The 15,407-nt window shown below is 34.9% G+C and overlaps 10 protein-coding genes and 1 non-coding gene across 11 annotated transcripts; 6 read left to right on the plus strand and 5 right to left on the minus strand.

The window, feature by feature from the left end:
• Nucleotides 1–465: 465 nt before the first annotated feature.
• On the plus strand, nt 466–1,306 carry NAT2 (Nat2p; the record flags this gene model as incomplete). Its single annotated transcript, XM_019186691.1, has 1 exon — nt 466–1,306. The coding sequence occupies exon 1, from the start codon at nt 620–622 to the stop codon at nt 1,304–1,306; it is 687 nt and encodes a 228-aa protein (XP_019039972.1). The 5' UTR covers nt 466–619.
• Nucleotides 1,307–1,424: 118 nt separating this feature from the next.
• Nucleotides 1,425–2,339, minus strand: WICANDRAFT_61331 (urate oxidase; the record flags this gene model as incomplete). The annotated part of the gene is made up of 1 exon (XM_019183161.1): nt 1,425–2,339. One exon carries the CDS (start codon nt 2,337–2,339, stop codon nt 1,425–1,427), a length of 915 nt encoding a protein of 304 aa, XP_019039973.1.
• A 481-nt stretch (nt 2,340–2,820) lies between these two features.
• Nucleotides 2,821–4,176, minus strand: WICANDRAFT_27783 (SNG1 family protein; the record flags this gene model as incomplete). Its single annotated transcript, XM_019181408.1, has 1 exon — nt 2,821–4,176. The coding sequence occupies one exon, from the start codon at nt 4,174–4,176 to the stop codon at nt 2,821–2,823; it is 1,356 nt and encodes a 451-aa protein (XP_019039974.1).
• A 1,007-nt stretch (nt 4,177–5,183) lies between these two features.
• WICANDRAFT_89968 (SNG1 family protein) lies at nt 5,184–6,452 on the plus strand. The gene has a single exon (XM_019186201.1). The coding sequence runs from the start codon at nt 5,329–5,331 to the stop codon at nt 6,394–6,396; it is 1,068 nt and encodes a 355-aa protein (XP_019039975.1). The 5' UTR covers nt 5,184–5,328; the 3' UTR covers nt 6,397–6,452.
• Nucleotides 6,453–7,622, minus strand: RPL24A (60S ribosomal protein eL24; the record flags this gene model as incomplete). The annotated part of the gene is made up of 1 exon (XM_019186202.1): nt 6,453–7,622. A coding segment is annotated over exon 1 (386 nt), but the record flags the coding sequence as incomplete, so codon positions are not given.
• A 1-nt stretch (nt 7,623) lies between these two features.
• RPL30 (60S ribosomal protein eL30) lies at nt 7,624–8,030 on the plus strand (the record flags this gene model as incomplete). Its single annotated transcript, XM_019185489.1, has 2 exons — nt 7,624–7,626; nt 7,710–8,030. 2 exons carry the CDS (start codon nt 7,624–7,626, stop codon nt 8,028–8,030), a joined length of 324 nt encoding a protein of 107 aa, XP_019039977.1.
• Nucleotides 8,031–8,659: 629 nt separating this feature from the next.
• WICANDRAFT_40234 (uncharacterized protein) lies at nt 8,660–10,579 on the plus strand (the record flags this gene model as incomplete). Its single annotated transcript, XM_019182551.1, has 2 exons — nt 8,660–8,828; nt 9,097–10,579. The coding sequence occupies 2 exons, from the start codon at nt 8,660–8,662 to the stop codon at nt 10,518–10,520; spliced, it is 1,593 nt and encodes a 530-aa protein (XP_019039978.1). The 3' UTR covers nt 10,521–10,579.
• Nucleotides 10,580–10,803: 224 nt separating this feature from the next.
• CYC3 (holocytochrome c synthase CYC3) lies at nt 10,804–11,649 on the plus strand (the record flags this gene model as incomplete). The annotated part of the gene is made up of 2 exons (XM_019181443.1): nt 10,804–10,897; nt 10,952–11,649. 2 exons carry the CDS (start codon nt 10,804–10,806, stop codon nt 11,647–11,649), a joined length of 792 nt encoding a protein of 263 aa, XP_019039979.1.
• Nucleotides 11,650–11,782: 133 nt separating this feature from the next.
• On the minus strand, nt 11,783–13,903 carry WICANDRAFT_77448 (uncharacterized protein; the record flags this gene model as incomplete). Its single annotated transcript, XM_019184558.1, has 1 exon — nt 11,783–13,903. One exon carries the CDS (start codon nt 13,901–13,903, stop codon nt 11,783–11,785), a length of 2,121 nt encoding a protein of 706 aa, XP_019039980.1.
• A 327-nt stretch (nt 13,904–14,230) lies between these two features.
• WICANDRAFT_t30 lies at nt 14,231–14,303 on the plus strand. Its single transcript has one exon. It is a non-coding gene; the product is annotated as a tRNA-Thr (tRNA).
• A 100-nt stretch (nt 14,304–14,403) lies between these two features.
• Nucleotides 14,404–15,081, minus strand: MRX3 (Mrx3p; the record flags this gene model as incomplete). The annotated part of the gene is made up of 1 exon (XM_019182670.1): nt 14,404–15,081. One exon carries the CDS (start codon nt 15,079–15,081, stop codon nt 14,413–14,415), a length of 669 nt encoding a protein of 222 aa, XP_019039981.1. The 3' UTR covers nt 14,404–14,412.
• Nucleotides 15,082–15,407: the final 326 nt, after the last annotated feature.

Genomic DNA, 15,407 nt, shown 5'->3' on the forward strand with positions numbered 1-15,407 from the left:
TGCAGCTTGTTGAACACCATTTGTTGAAAAATTTTCTTCTGAAGTGGTTGAGTTTGGTGTGTTTTCAGATGTTGATGCAGCATGTGATGCAGAAATATTGTTTTCAATTGCTGTAACACGAGGATTAGCCTTGGTTTTTCTGGCTGGTTTTCTGGTTTTGGTTACTCTAGTTGTTGAAGAGGTTGAAGAGGTTGAAGAGGTTGAAGAGGTGTTTCTTCTATTGGAGTTTCTTGTGACAGCCATTGTTTCTAGTTGATGTTGATTTAATGATCACTTGTTTTATTTTATTCGTGGTTTTAACCTGACAGAATATCCTCTACTGTGTGTATATAAGGTAATTCCGATGTTCTATTAATATACATATAATGTTACAATTAGTGGATTCTTGATTCTTCTTATAGTTGATGTGAAATGTTGAGTATTGATGAATTGTGCATAATTGGTTATTCTGGTTATGTAATACCTGACATTTTCAACATCTTTTATTTTTTGTTTCGCGAAAACTGGCCTAACCATTTTTAGCTAAAAACCATGAAAAATCTATACCAGTCTGCTTTAATACCGAATAATCCCATCCTTTAGGATTATAGAAGCTTGAAAGAAGTTCATATATACTACAATGCTCTCCAGAATAACCAATATAGGTATCAGAAGACCATTATACAGAAGTAACGCTACAACAAGAATCTTCAACAATGGGTCAAAAAGATTCAATACAACAAAGGCAAATCAATCATCATCTTCATCTTCATCTTCACAACAATCAGGTTCAAGTGGAACCAATGGCAAAAAGAAAACCGGAATCAAAGCTTTAATTCAAGAATATGGATACTCTGCATTAGCTGTCTATTTGGGACTATCATGTATTGACTTTCCTTTATGTTTTATTGGTGTTCATTCCGTTGGTGAAGACAAGATTCATGAATATCAAGATAAATTCAAGAAAATGATAGGTATAACACCAAAAGAACGTCCACCTAAAGTAGAGGGTGAAGAGAACAAGGAAGATGAACCATCTTCAATCTGGTCATCAACGTTATTCACAGAAGCTATTTTGGCTTATGGTATACATAAATCTTTAATCTTCATTAGATTACCAATAACAGCAGCAATAACACCTGCAATTGTTGGTAAATTGAGGAAAATGGGGTTTAATATCGGTTCACAGAAACTATCAACTTTAGCACAACAAGCTAAGGTTAAAACTAGTCAAAAAATTGTTGATTCCAGAAATGCAGTTGCAAGTAATAAAAAATTCGGAACACCAGTTACAAAAAGACAAAAATGGTGGAGTTGGTTTTTTTAAAACTGAGTATATTAAACTGAAACTGTATATAAAAGAAAGAAATCATATAAACATATAAAAAGAATCTAAATGAACGTCATAATGCAAATCATAAAACTGAATGAAAAAAAAGAGTAATTCATAATTTAGCTTTTGAATCACGAACAACTTCACATTTGATCAAACCATTTGGATGTGGAGATGGATAAAATAATTCATTATCATTCTTTAAGCCCTTCCATTCAAAATCAAACAAGAAGTAATGTTTGTTTGGCAATTGGTAAGAAACACTTTCAACTTCAGGAACAGCTTTCAATATCTCTGTAGACATGTTATACATAGTTGCTTGAACTGATGCAGAATTTTCTAAAGCAAATCTATCCAATGTGATTTTTCTAGCAGCTTGGTAAGTTTTATCAAATAATCCAGATTCAGCTAATTTAGCAATACTTGAAATTGGACCCAATTTTTTAGAGTCAAATTTCCATGAAGCATCAACATCAGTAGATAAGATACGATCAGTTGTTGGTTTCAAAGTGGTGTAATCACAGACATTGTAGCCATAGAATTGAGAACCTGTTGATTTCAAAACTGTTAAATCTTTAATTGATGAAGTTAAAGTGTAATCACCAGTTCTCTTGTAGTATAAATCAGTGATTCTCTTTTCTGGGCCTTGATGGATAAAAGAGTGATCATGTAATGAACCATTGACATCATATTTGACCCAACGATCTTGGATAACATTGACAGAAACACCAGAGACGTGTGAATATTTCTTGATGAAGTGTGCACCGATAGTTGCAGCAAATCTTTCAATTGGGAAAACTTCTGTAGTTTTAGCAAGAATCAAGATTGTGTTCTTAACGGTATCAGTTGGGACGATTGGTGAGTTATCAGCATCAGTATAAGAGACATCAAAGTTACCTTCCAACAAGACTTTAACAGTAGCTTCAATGACTTCATGTTTCTTTGGGTTTTGAGGATCTTTTTTAACTTTTAGGAATTTGACATTGTCTTTACCGTATGATGATGATTGTAGAGCAGAGTAAGCCATTGTGAATAGTGTATATGAATCTATGATTTGATGGTTACAAGGATTCCAACAGTAGAAAATGAATGGATTCGAATGTGTCTTTATATATCAAATCACATTTAACAATCGTTCTCACGATAAAGATTTTATTTCATCTCATCATCGGTTTTCACCGTCTCAGCTGATAAAGCCTCGACCGCGGCCTTCACCATGGCACACTACAAAATGGCAGCTACAGTTTGATAGCTGAGGAATCTCGTACGATATTGCCATAGTTAAGAAGTGTATCTATCCTGTTCGCTTTACACCTTGTTTAAATATAATCCATTTGGTGTTAATCTATTACGCAATTGTGTCTAGGGGTACAGCAATTTGATTTCCAATTGTTGTTTTGGGCTTATCAGTTGACAAAAAACAAAAAAATCAAGAGCGTAGGGGACACACCCATATAAACTACAAGGGAGCACCTAAACCCGTGTAACAATAGTAAACTCATTCATATTCATTTCCCTTCTAATGCTCGTTCTTTGGCCTCTCTGTCTCTTCTAGCTTTCACTTTGGAAACATGGATCATAGTGAAGGGGATCATCAGATTGGATAGCACAACCCAAGCAATCAGTATACCAAAATTTCTACCCATTTGGCCCTTATAAGTATTACAGAAAACAACTTTAACCAATTCATAACTGTTGTGAATAGGTAGGGCATATCCATATCTGAAAAAATGGTTTGTCAACGCCATTGGACTCACTGTTGGTGCCACATTTGTTGCCATTAATAACACCAACCAACCACCAACTAACGGTGGGAAATATGTAAAACATAATAACGCAACATTCTCATTCAATCCACCCAATGAAGCCATGGTTAAGTATGAGATTGACCAAAGGACCAAGAATCCTGAATGCCCAAAAGTGGCCTTATAATCTAGTTTGTAAGCTGCATTCAAAACAACATAGGCTAATGAGATCACAACATAAGAAACTTGTGATATAAAAATTCTCAACAGGATATATTTGAAACCTTGAACTTTTGTAGCTAAAAATAATTGAATCTTGATGGTCATTATGAATTGGAAAAATGCAAACACAACAAGATAAGTCAACCCTAATTGTAATGGGGCTAATAAAACAGATGATAAAACAGGTCTATGATCATAATAGTAAAAAGTTGGTGGTTTTGACAAAAAGCTAATTGCATTTGTTTTAGCATCATCTGGTAGCTCTTGTAGTAGTACTGGGTATGTTTGTTTAAAACCTTGAATGAAAGCCTTTTCGAAATTCTTCAAAATTGTCATAACATATGACTGCATTGTTAATAAATCACGACCAGTTTCATAAATAACCTCCACCAAGTTCTCAGTGACATTGAACTGGGTGTTGTTTTGACTTATAGCTTCATATAGCTGATAACTAATATTAGGCTTAACGTAAATTGCAGCCCAATAACGTTGCTTATGAACTTCCTCTATTGTTTCCTCTCTAGTGAAATTTCCTGGTAACCATTTACCAATACTTTGGATCCTTGGATTAGATGCAACACCTTCAATTGTTTTCCCAACTAATGGCTGAACTCCATTTATTTCAGATTGATCTCCATTAACAACCAATATCCTAAAATTATCATAATGTTGTTCCCTTTTATAATAAGACCCCCAATAAATACTCAAAATCACAGTCAAGATAACTGATAAGATTAAATAATTTCTTAAAAAAGTTGAATAAACTTTCAACCTTTCCCTTTTCATTTCTGAGTCCCACCAACTAAATTTTGAAATCTGTCTAAATGTTTCTGTTCTTTTCAAACTGTCAACAATTGTTGACCTTCTTCTAATTGGAGTTGGTTGCGCTGCAGCCATTTCTTCATCACTTTGTCTTCTCGACATATTTCTTTCAATCTGGCCAGTCCCAAAGAAATCATCCTGTTGGATTTGATCTTGGATAACATCTTCATTCAAATCTTGAACTTCATCAGCTATGGATTCTGCACTGAATGACTCTGATAAGGAGTCGCTTGAATTGCTGTAGTTCTCTTCACTAAAACTATCATCGTCGCTGATATCCTCGCCTCCAGGTCTCTGTCCAACATCAGTCCTCGTGCTCATCTTGGTCTAGTATTCCTTTATTCTCCAAAAGGTGGTTTTTGTATCCCTTCTCTTCAAAATGTCGATGTTTTCATATTGTTTTCATTTTTCGGTTTAAACTTTTTTCTATGTCCGTTTCCAGGAATAGCGCCGACCATCAACATGTAACTACAAAAATAAAAACATAACAACGTTCCAGAAGGTCTTTTCATACTTTCCAACCCAGTACAAAGAGTACAAGAGTCAACTGAAAGAACACTATCAAAGAATATGAGCAGAAGGTCATCAGAAGTGGACCCACTGGATACTTCCACAAACATCAGCATCCACGATGACCATGATATGGCTGGTGGGTCTCAACTACCGCCAGTTCATATAGCCAGAACCAGAAGTAATACAGGAGGAAATAGGTCACGGTCTTCATCTGTCAAGCTCATAAACTCAGCTTTTGGTAGACAGGAAGTTCCTGAAGAAGATGAAGAAAGTGAAGAAACTGCAAAGGATACGGCTACGTATCGTGGGGTTGATAAGAATTATACAATCCTTGAACATCCTGATGAGAGTGAAATAAGCGAACAAGAACAAAAGACAGAACAGGTTAGTAGTGGTGATACTGGCGCTGGGAAGTTTGAAGAGAAAAATGATGGTAAGGTTGGAGGTGATGCTGCTGGTGAGAAAATTGATAAGAAAGAAAGAAGGAAAAGAAAACATGCAACCATAAAGAAGGTTTGTCTCATGATTGGGAAAGTTTATGTATTGATATTTGCTTTGTTTCTTGGTATCCTAGGTATTTATTGGGGGTCTTTATACAACAGAGCTTCATATTATCACAAGATTAACTATCTGGTTGTTATTGGAGAAACAAATAGTAGTTCAATTCCACCCCTATTCTCTGCAACTTTGACAAATATCCTGGAATCAGCACAAATGAAACAATATGGTACATGGAATATCAAAAATCAAACAGATTTCTTGAGTTTAGCAACATCCCATAATAATACTATTAGAGAAGAAGTTATACGTCAAGTTCATCATCAAAAGTATTGGGGTGGGATTTATGTGCCTCAAGATATCACTTCAAATTATTATCAAGCTTTGAAAACAGGTGATAATTTCACAGATTCTATTGAATTTATCTATGAGTCTGGTAGAAATCCTCAAGGTGTTCCAAGTTATGTCCTGAATATTATTCAATCTTTGGAGAAACAATTTGTTTCAATTGGTTCAAATTCAATCATTAATAATTTAATTTCAGAGTTATCTAATGATGAAGTATCAAACCTTTTAACTTCCAATCCACAACTGTTAAGTTCATTATGGTGGAGCTACTTTGATAATAGACCAGTTTTCGGCTCAATTGTTCTTGGTGTGGTTCAAATTGGGTTACTATATTTATTAGTGTTATCATTTCATCAGTTCAATTTCGCAGCTTCAACTCATCAACTCATTGCCAAAAAATTACACACACGTCAATATTTACTATATCATATGGTTGCATCTCAATCAGCATATCTTGTCATGTCATTAGTTTATTCATTAATGACGTTAGCTTTCCAAGTCCCAGTCAATGCTACATTTGGTAGATCTGGGTTTTTAGTTGAATGGGCGTTTGTGTTTTTAACAATGAGTGCATTGGGCAGTATCAATGAAAACGCAGCCATTCAAATCTTTGCAAGGTATAGACCTGCTATTGGGTTTTGGATTGTTTTCTATATGGTTACAAATGTTTCAGTTATTTTCAGTCCTTTAGTTGTTATGAATAATTTCTTTAGATATGGTTATGCTATGCCAATGTATCAAGGGAATGAGCTGTTGAAAGTTGTGTTTTTGAACACTTATAAAGGTCATATGGGTAGAAATATTGGGATTTTGATTGCTTGGATTGTTGTAATGAACATTATACTGCCTTTTAATTTAAGAAATGTGAAGAAGTATGTTCGTAATGTGGAGGCAAAGGCAAAAGCCGCTTTAGAGAAGAGTAAAGAAGAGAAGTAATTGAATTAGATTAATTGTTTTTGAAATATTACTGTGGTCTACCAATGTCAGTATTTCATATCAAACCCACCTTCATTAAAAATAAAAACTAATCAACAATAAAAAATAAAATCACAACATATGATATAAAGATTTTTGCATAATTTGAATCCATCAACTACTTTTGTACTCCATTTCTCATCATCTTGTATCAAAAAAAATAACAATATATTAGAACACTATAAGCAACCGAGAAAAGAAAAAGAACCAAAAATAAAACAAAATCAATACATCAATGTGTTAATCCATTTAATATATATTTCTTAATTCCAAATTATTTGATTTCATTTCTTAACGGGAAGTGGCAGCAACTTTTTGGAAGGCACCTTTAGCTTGTTGTTTAGAAATTTTAGCAGCTTGACCTTGAGCACCAGCTAATTTAGCTTTATCAGCTTTTCTAGCAGCTTTGTCGGCTTTTCTTTTTTCTTTTTCAGCTTTTAAAGCAGCATCTCTTTGAGCTTTTCTGAATTCTGGTTTGTGAGCACGTCTTTCTTTAATTAATTCTAAAGAAGCACCAACAATAGCTCTTTGGTTCTTGACGGATTTTCTTGAACGTTTTTTGGCAACTTCTTCAGTAATACCTTTTTTGTGTTGACGTCTATACAAGACAGTCCATGAGATTCTTCTTGGATTTTTTCTTTGATGGAATAAAGAAGCAGATTTTGAGTTTTGGAATCTGAAGATTTTAGAGTCCCCACGGATGAATAAGGTACCTCTACCTGGGTAGATTTTTGAACCTGAGAATGAATCGACTTCAACCTTCATTGTTTAATGCTTTCGTGAATTTGATGTGTTGATAATAGCTTCGACTCGAAAGTTGTTCAAATGATTGGTTTTTTGGAAAATGTTTCCCAGTTCCTATACAAAAAACTGGCCAGGGCCACGCTCCCAGCCAAAAAAAATCACAGCGATTCAGTCGCGAAATTTTGGGGCGAAAAAAAGAGTTTTTCAGTGCTGAAATGGCAGAAGCATGGGTGAGCAGTGAATGTGACTGTTTTCTTAGATATGATTATGTCACATGACTTTTAAAACCAAAGCCCTAAAGAGTTAACATCCCAACACCTCACTTCCATAACCATCATCATGAAAAAAATTCAAATTCGAATGTGAAAAATTTAACCTGTACTACTCTTTTCCTTTAATCATCACATCAGACCGGAGTGTTACTACTTATACAAATACGCAGAGATGGTCAGTATTCCATTCAGATGATATAGAACACCCACTATATCATCTTTTATATAAAAGACTACAAGTACTAACCCTTTTCATAGGCCCCAAAAGTTAAAGCTCAAGAAAACATCAACTCAAAATTAGCCTTGGTTATCAAATCAGGTAAATATACCTTAGGTTACAAATCCGTTGTCAAATCTTTAAGACAAGGTAAAGCTAAATTGGTTATCATTGCTGCCAACACCCCAGTCTTGAGAAAATCAGAATTGGAATACTATGCTATGTTGTCAAAAACCAATGTCCACTACTTCCACGGTGGTAACAATGAATTAGGTACTGCTTGTGGTAAATTATTCAGAGTTGGTGTTTTATCTATCTTAGATGCTGGTGATTCTGATATCTTGGCCTCAATCCAAGCTTAGATTTAGTTCTTTCATGTAATTATTCAATTAATACTTGTATTTTAATGGAAATGAGTCTTTTGCTTTAATTATTGATTTGTAGAACTGAAATCACTTTAATGAAGACATCTTATGAGGGAATGCTTCTGTTGTACACATGATTCATTTTATTCGCTTCATCTTTCGGCTTTCCAAAATTACGATGGCTTTTCTGTCAAAAGTTAAAACCGTTTAAGATATCTCTATAACTGCATAACTAAATTGTCAACTCATCGCTGGTAAAAACACAATTTTACATCAAATTTTATACCATAAACACCATTTTTTAACCAAACTACCATGAAATATAGCATTCCAACTTCCTATTGAACTACTTTCTCTGGTTAATTTACACCAAAAGTCTCCCACAATTCCAACTCAAACCCATCGCCTTACTCACATGATGAAGTTCTCATGCTGCAACCAAAGAAAAAAAATGTTATGCGCGAAAAAGAAAAGCCTGCCAAAAGACCATTAAAGGCATAAAACCCAAGCACGATTGAAAAATCTATAAAACCTCAGGATCATCTCATCTCATCTCATCTCATCTTTCACCTCATAGGAATGGTCCAAAGATTACAAACACATTTGTAAAATAGAGCTGTACAACAATGGGATCCTTATCATTCCAAGCTTCAAATGCTATTATTTATGTCACATATGGTATTCTTTTAATATCAGGAACTGCTATAGGTTGGTACTGTCGTGATAAAAAAACTTTCTTATCATCAAATGGTACTCAAAAGGGTATCCCATTAGCTTTCAATTTCGTTGCTTCAGGTATGTATGACTCTTTGGAGGGAAACAGGTTTTTAATAATGGGTTCTTACTTTTGGTTGCTTGAAAAGAATATGGTTGTCTTTACTAACTTCAGGTGAAGTGATTGTTCAGAAAACATTGATTCTAACGGGTGTTTCACTTTATTGTGGAACTGAGATCATACCGTTCTAACTCGATCAAGATAATGCTTGCGTGAGGACCTGAATACTTTGTTTCTGAATCTCAAATATATCCAGTGGGGGATCATGTACTAACAGGTGAATTATAGGTATTGGTTGTGGTATTCTTTCAACATATCCACAAGTTGCAAATACAGCTGGTCTTCAAGGTTTATTGGTCTATGCCCTTGCAGGTGGTCTACCAATGTTGTTGTTTTCATTATTGGGGCCAAAGATTCGTAAAGAATGTCCTCATGGGTTTGTTTTAACTGAATGGGTTTTCCAAAGATTTGGTAAAATTGCAGGGTTATATCTTTCAGCTTGTACTATCCTAACATTATTTTTGTTTATGGTTTCTGAAATTTCAAGTATTCAATATGCTGTCAACACATTAACCGGATTGAATGCCCTGCCTGTTGTTATCGTGGAATGTGTCGTTACTAGTGTTTACACTGCTATTGGTGGGTTTAAAGTTAGTTTCATCACTGATAACATTCAAATTGCAGTTGTTTTCATCTTGATTATTGTCATCTCATGTGCCATGGGTTCTTATGTTGATATCGATACTAAACGTATCCCAGAATCTGGTTTACTAAAGGATTCAAAATTAGGTTGGCAATTAATTTATATTCTTGTCGTTGCCATTTTCACTAATGATTTATTCATGTCAGGTTTCTGGTTAAGAACTTTTGCCTCACGCTCTGATAAAGATTTATGGATTGGTACTTCAATTGCTGCATTCTTAATGGCTGCTATTGTCACAGTTGTTGGTGTTACTGGGTTGATTGCGGTTTGGGCTGGTTTAGTCCCAGTTGGTAGTGAAAGTTCAGCCGCTTCATTCTTCATTCTTTTGGCAGAATTACCATCCTGGGTTATGGGATTTGTTTTAGTTTTCACTGTGGTGTTGTCAACATGTACTTTGGACTCTTTACAAAGTGCCATGGCCTCCACTATCTCGAATGATATTTTCCGTAACAAAATACCAGTCATCTATGTTCGTATTATTGTTGTTCTTATTATCATTCCAGTTGTTGTTGTTGGTTTGAAAGTTGCAAGTGATGTCTTGCAAATTTATTTCATTGCGGATTTGTTATCTGCTGCTGTCATTCCAATCATTATCATGGGTCTTTCAAGTCATATGTGGTTTATCACAGGCTGGGAAGTTGTTGGTGGTGGTCTAGGTGGGTTATTAACCGTTTTCATATTCGGTACAATCTACTACGGTACTGCTAAAGAAGGTGGTAAATTGTTATTAGTTTGGAATGGTATCTATGGTGGTGATTGGTCAGCTTTTGGTGCTTTTGTTGCAGCTCCAGTCGGTTCAGTCATTGCTGCTGCCATCATTTTAGCACTCAGGGTTTCTATTTTGAAAATTCATTCCATTTCAACTGGTAAACCATTCACAGCTTTAACAAAACCTGACCACCCTCCGAGAATGGCTGAACCAGCTGCTAAAGGTTATGAAGATGACGAAGATTTACAAGACATTCAAGAGTCCATTGATGTCACCTCTAAGAACACTAAAAGTGTATGAATCCACACAATATCTTTGATCATTTCAGAGCGTTGTTCCAGTACTATATAGTTACGTTTAATATTTGAGTTCCTGTCATTCTGTTTATTCAAAACTTTTGTAGTACAAAAATTTCACTTCTATGTGTCAAATTTCAAAGCCCATCGTCTGCCAATCAGAGCCGGTGATTAGTCAGGAATTTTTTTTCTTTTCCTTTTTACAAACCAGAAAATTTCCTTTATAAACTGGCAACAATACATCAGCATTATTACAAAATATCTTAATATTCATCAAGTACAGAAATATGGGTTGGTTTTGGGCTGATAACTCGGAGAACGTCAAACAAGCATCTTCAGATGTTAGTGCTGCCAAATGTCCTGTGAACCATGGCAATATCAGTACACCACCTCCAGCTGCTAAATGTCCAGTGAAACATGATTCAACACCTAAAGCTGAAGTTCCTGCTGTTTGTCCAATGAAGAAAGACAATGGTCAAACTGATGACACTTTAAACCCTTTGAACAACATGCCTTCTTTCATTTCTTCTTCTAAATTACCAGGTCAAAAATTGGACTTACCAACAGAACGTACATTTTCTACAATCCCTAGAGGTGAAGATGAAAATGAGGGTGTATGGGAATATCCATCTCCTCAACAAATGTTCAATGCAATGATGAAGAAAGGTAAAAGTGACGGTATCCCAGAAGATGCAGTGGAATCTATGGTTGATGTCCATAATTTCTTAAATGAAGGTGCATGGCAAGAAATATTGGAATGGGAAAAACCATATGTTGAAGAATACAAGAAACAACCAAGATTATTACAATTCACTGGAAGACCTCATGATCTATCTCCAAGAGCTAGAATGTATTTACAATTGAGTAAAGTTTTCCCAGAAACTTTCAACACTGAACCTCCTTTTGATAGACATGATTGGTACGTCTTGAGAGCTAATGGTTCTGGAAGTTGGGACCAAGTTAGATATGTGATTGACTATTATGGAGGTCCAGATGATCCACATGGAATGCCAACCTTCTTTTTAGATGTCAGACCTGCTTTAGATAATCCAACTAATGCTAAAGATCGTATGAGACATTGGTTGAAACCATATTGGGATAAGGCAATGGGGAAAGAGTCTAACGACAATTGAATCCATATCAATAATGCATTAATGAGTGAATAATTTGAATTTTTATAACACATCTACATGGTAAATAGTATAATCTTATTTTTTTTTAATGATATTTTCAGTAGTATGTACAGGAATAGCCAGATCAAGCTATTTACAAACTGGCTTCAACAGACTCTGGAATTGTGACACTTGGATTGGATTGTAATTCTTTGATCAAGTCAATTGTTTGCGTTGAGAGTTTCTTTTCAAATCCTTGTTCTGCAATATCAGAAAGAACCAAATTTGCTAATTCGAAATCGCTATGGTTTTTCGCAGTTTTCAATAGGAAATATAAAGTGAATTTGTTGGCTTTTTTGAAAATTACATCATCAGCTTGTCTGAAAACCTTGTAATACTCAGCAACTTTTGATGAGTTTCTGTTTTTCAAATATCCTTCAAAAATCAAATTCCAAATTGGAACAGTAAGTTTGAATCCCTCTTGAATGTAATCTTTGAAATATAACTCTGCTTGTCTAGTATTACCATAATTAAAAGCATTTGAAATCATGGAAACGTAAGTAACTGATGAAGCTAGGTGCTTTTCTTGTAAATATTGGAATAACTTCAAAGCAGATTCTTCATACCCAGGATCTTTACCTAAACCATCAATGACACTGGTCAAAGTATAAGTATTTGGTTCAATACCATTCAAACGCATATCCTCCAAAATCTTTGAAATAACGTCGTCATTGATTAAATCCCCTCTTAATCTTGATTCCTTGAAAGTTAAATCAATAATCATAGAGTAAGTAGCAACATCTGGATTGACCCCTGATGCTTTCATTTCTTTTAAAACTTTCTTGGCTGCTTTAATATCTTTATGTCTAATGTGAGTTTTAAGTAAAGTGTTATAACTGCCTAAATTCAATGCCATATTTTTGCTTTTCAATCCCTCAAAGATTTTTTGAGCTTTCTCAGTTTCACCTCTAGATATCAAACTTTGTGCATAAACTTGTGCGATTGCTGGAGATGCTAGTTTTGTTTCATCCATGAGTGCTTCCAATTTATCATATGCTTTGAAATTGGAGTAAATCAAAATCATTCTAACATATGTATCATCATTCTTTGCAGGGATTTGTTCAAAAATACCTTCAACATTGGATAATCGTTTCTCTTTTGGTCCCAAATTTCTGGCAGTATCTAAAAGATGATTCCAAGCAGCTGTAGATGGAATAATACCTGCTTTGACAATTTCATTCCAAAAACCCATTGCTGTTGAATGACGTCCAATCTTATTGTAGAATCCCATGAAATGGGTTAATGTTTCTTCATTTATTTTAATACCAGTAAACTTGGAGACTTTTTCAATGTTAGCATAGCTTTCATCAAGTCTCATTGAGTTCCCAGTATTAGCTGCAGCTGAAGCTTTCGTTAAAAAGGCTAAAGAGTTTGGATTTTTGTCTTTTAGATATAATCTTTCAAGACATCCCATAAGAACTTTATATCTTGGGTCGCTCTTTTGTACATTCTCTTTCACAACTTTAGACAAATTTGCAATTCTCTGAGTTGGAGGTGATTGCAATAATGCTTCAACGGTTTGGTCATCCAACTCTCTGTTTTCTTTGGCGCAGCTTTCCATGAAAGCTAAATAAGTGTAATTCTTCAAAATATTTGGAGTGAAAGTGATGTTTAAAGTTGCAGCATACTCCAAGTATGAGACCCATAATGATAAAACATCTGAAACTTGACCATTTTTGAATTGTATCTGTATAACTTTTTCAAAATTGATAACATCAGCAACATTTAATGCAATAGCACTTTGTAAAATCTCATCTGGTGTAACAATAGTAGCACCTTCAACAGGATTGGCTAATTCTTTCTCTGCCATATCAATCATTTCATTGATAACAGGACCGATCTTGGTTCTTGTTTGAAAAAACGAACGTTCTGTACTATCAAGATCATTTAGACTATAGGTAAAAATTTCAAGAATCTCATTAACGGGTTTTTGGTCTTCCATTGCACTTTTGAGCAGATCCAATGTTTCTCTTAACTTTCTTGCATTGTATGCCCTTAGATTTTGGTATGATGTATCATTTCTATCAAGTGGCTCAAGGGTTTCTTGAGCATCTCTGAATCGATCCTCTTGGTAATTATTCAGTTGTTGGGCAGATTGGGATATTTGACGACGAGTCAAAATCTTGTGAACAACAGGTCTTGAAGCACGCCCAAGTCCAGATCTGAAAACAGCGGCGGATAATCTGGATCCTGCTAATCTGCTATTTGACAACATTATAGGTTTTCAAACAAGCAAATTGATTTCTGCTAGGCCCATTCAATTTTTGTTCTTCAATTTTTACCACCAGTATTTTTTTTTTTGCCAAAATCTTTGAAAGATCAACCCGATGATTATGTAACATCGCAATTTTGTTTGATTTATAACCTTCAAAACATAAGCTAAATGCACTTTGATTGCAAAATAACTTGCTAGGGGTATCTTTATGAATATACAATCTAATAGATGCCCTAACTCTTGACTTTTAAAAGCCAAATTGGGTGATATGTGCCCGAACCGGCCGCCCTATCGTGACTGACACACATAATTATTTTCTTATATTAAGCTTCTATGGCCAAGTTGGTAAGGCGCTACACTAGTAATGTAGCGATCCTCAGTTCGACTCTGAGTGGAAGCAATTTTTTTGGTACCCAGCCGGGAAAATCCCGCTAAAACAGGTATAACTACGCTACTTTTTTTATAATTCATTAGTTCTTTATTAGTTTTGAATAAATAAGGTGGAATATCTAGAATAAGCTCAGCCATTTGAAGTATTTGAACCATCTAGGTTCAACCAAAACACAATTAGCAGTAGCTACTATTTTAGGATGTTTCTCCACAGTTTCGATATGACCTCCAATAACAACTTTTCTTCCTTTGACTTCTTTCACTTTTGCTTTCAATAAGATTGTTGTATCTGGTTTAACGTGATCAATAAAGTCAATTGACAATCTTGCGGTGACACCCCTACGACTAGGAAGTTCAGGAAATCCACAATAGCATAAGAGTTCATCCAATATTGTTGAGATCACACCATTGTGTATATTCCCGTCATAACTGGTTAGTTTTTTACCTAGATGATAGTATGCTTGTAATTCTTGATCCTTAGGGTTCGTGAACACCAATGGGTCAATCTCTAAATGCTGTGGACCAAACAGTAACCCTTGACTAACATGATCCTTTTGATGCAATCTTGGAATACGAGAAGAGTGAACGTCACCAGTATAGTTATTATCTCTCAATAATTTAATGTAGTTTGGCGATTTTTTGATGGTTTCCAAAATCTCCACACGTTGTTCAGATAATCTTTTTGAGTTTACTTCTTTTGAATCTTCAGGCCAAACTTTGGCAAAACCTGCAAACCCAGCAGCAAAAAATGCACTTGAAAACACAACTCTTTTGATATAATGGGCCATCTTTGTTTGAGTTTACAAGACCTTGTGGAAGAGGATTGGAACGACTCTTCAAATTCATCACTTTGATCATTCACCATCTCCCTTAAGAGTGCGCGTACCAAGATCAAGCATTTGGTGGGTAAAGTTTAGAAACAGAGGTTAAAAAGATCAATTTTATATAGAGTGATTTGGTTGAAAAGAGCTCAATTGAAATCTTTCGAGTAGCAATGGCTTATTAAATTATTTTTAACCAGTCTTTACTAACAAGTTTAATCCCAAATTCGAAAATAACTGAAAACCTTGATTTTGGTGCTCGTTTTTTTTTAACCAGGGCCACTTTGTAGCAA

The sequence above is a fragment of the Wickerhamomyces anomalus genome (assembly GCF_001661255.1).
Source record: "Wickerhamomyces anomalus NRRL Y-366-8 unplaced genomic scaffold WICANscaffold_2, whole genome shotgun sequence".
NCBI classification, from domain to species: Eukaryota; Fungi; Ascomycota; class Saccharomycetes; order Phaffomycetales; family Wickerhamomycetaceae; genus Hansenula; species Hansenula anomala.

What these genes read in the sequence shown, in the direction of transcription:
- WICANDRAFT_89968 (XM_019186201.1), top strand. Translation starts at nt 5,329, where the DNA reads ATGAAACAATATGGTACATGGAATATCAAAAATCAAACAGATTTCTTG.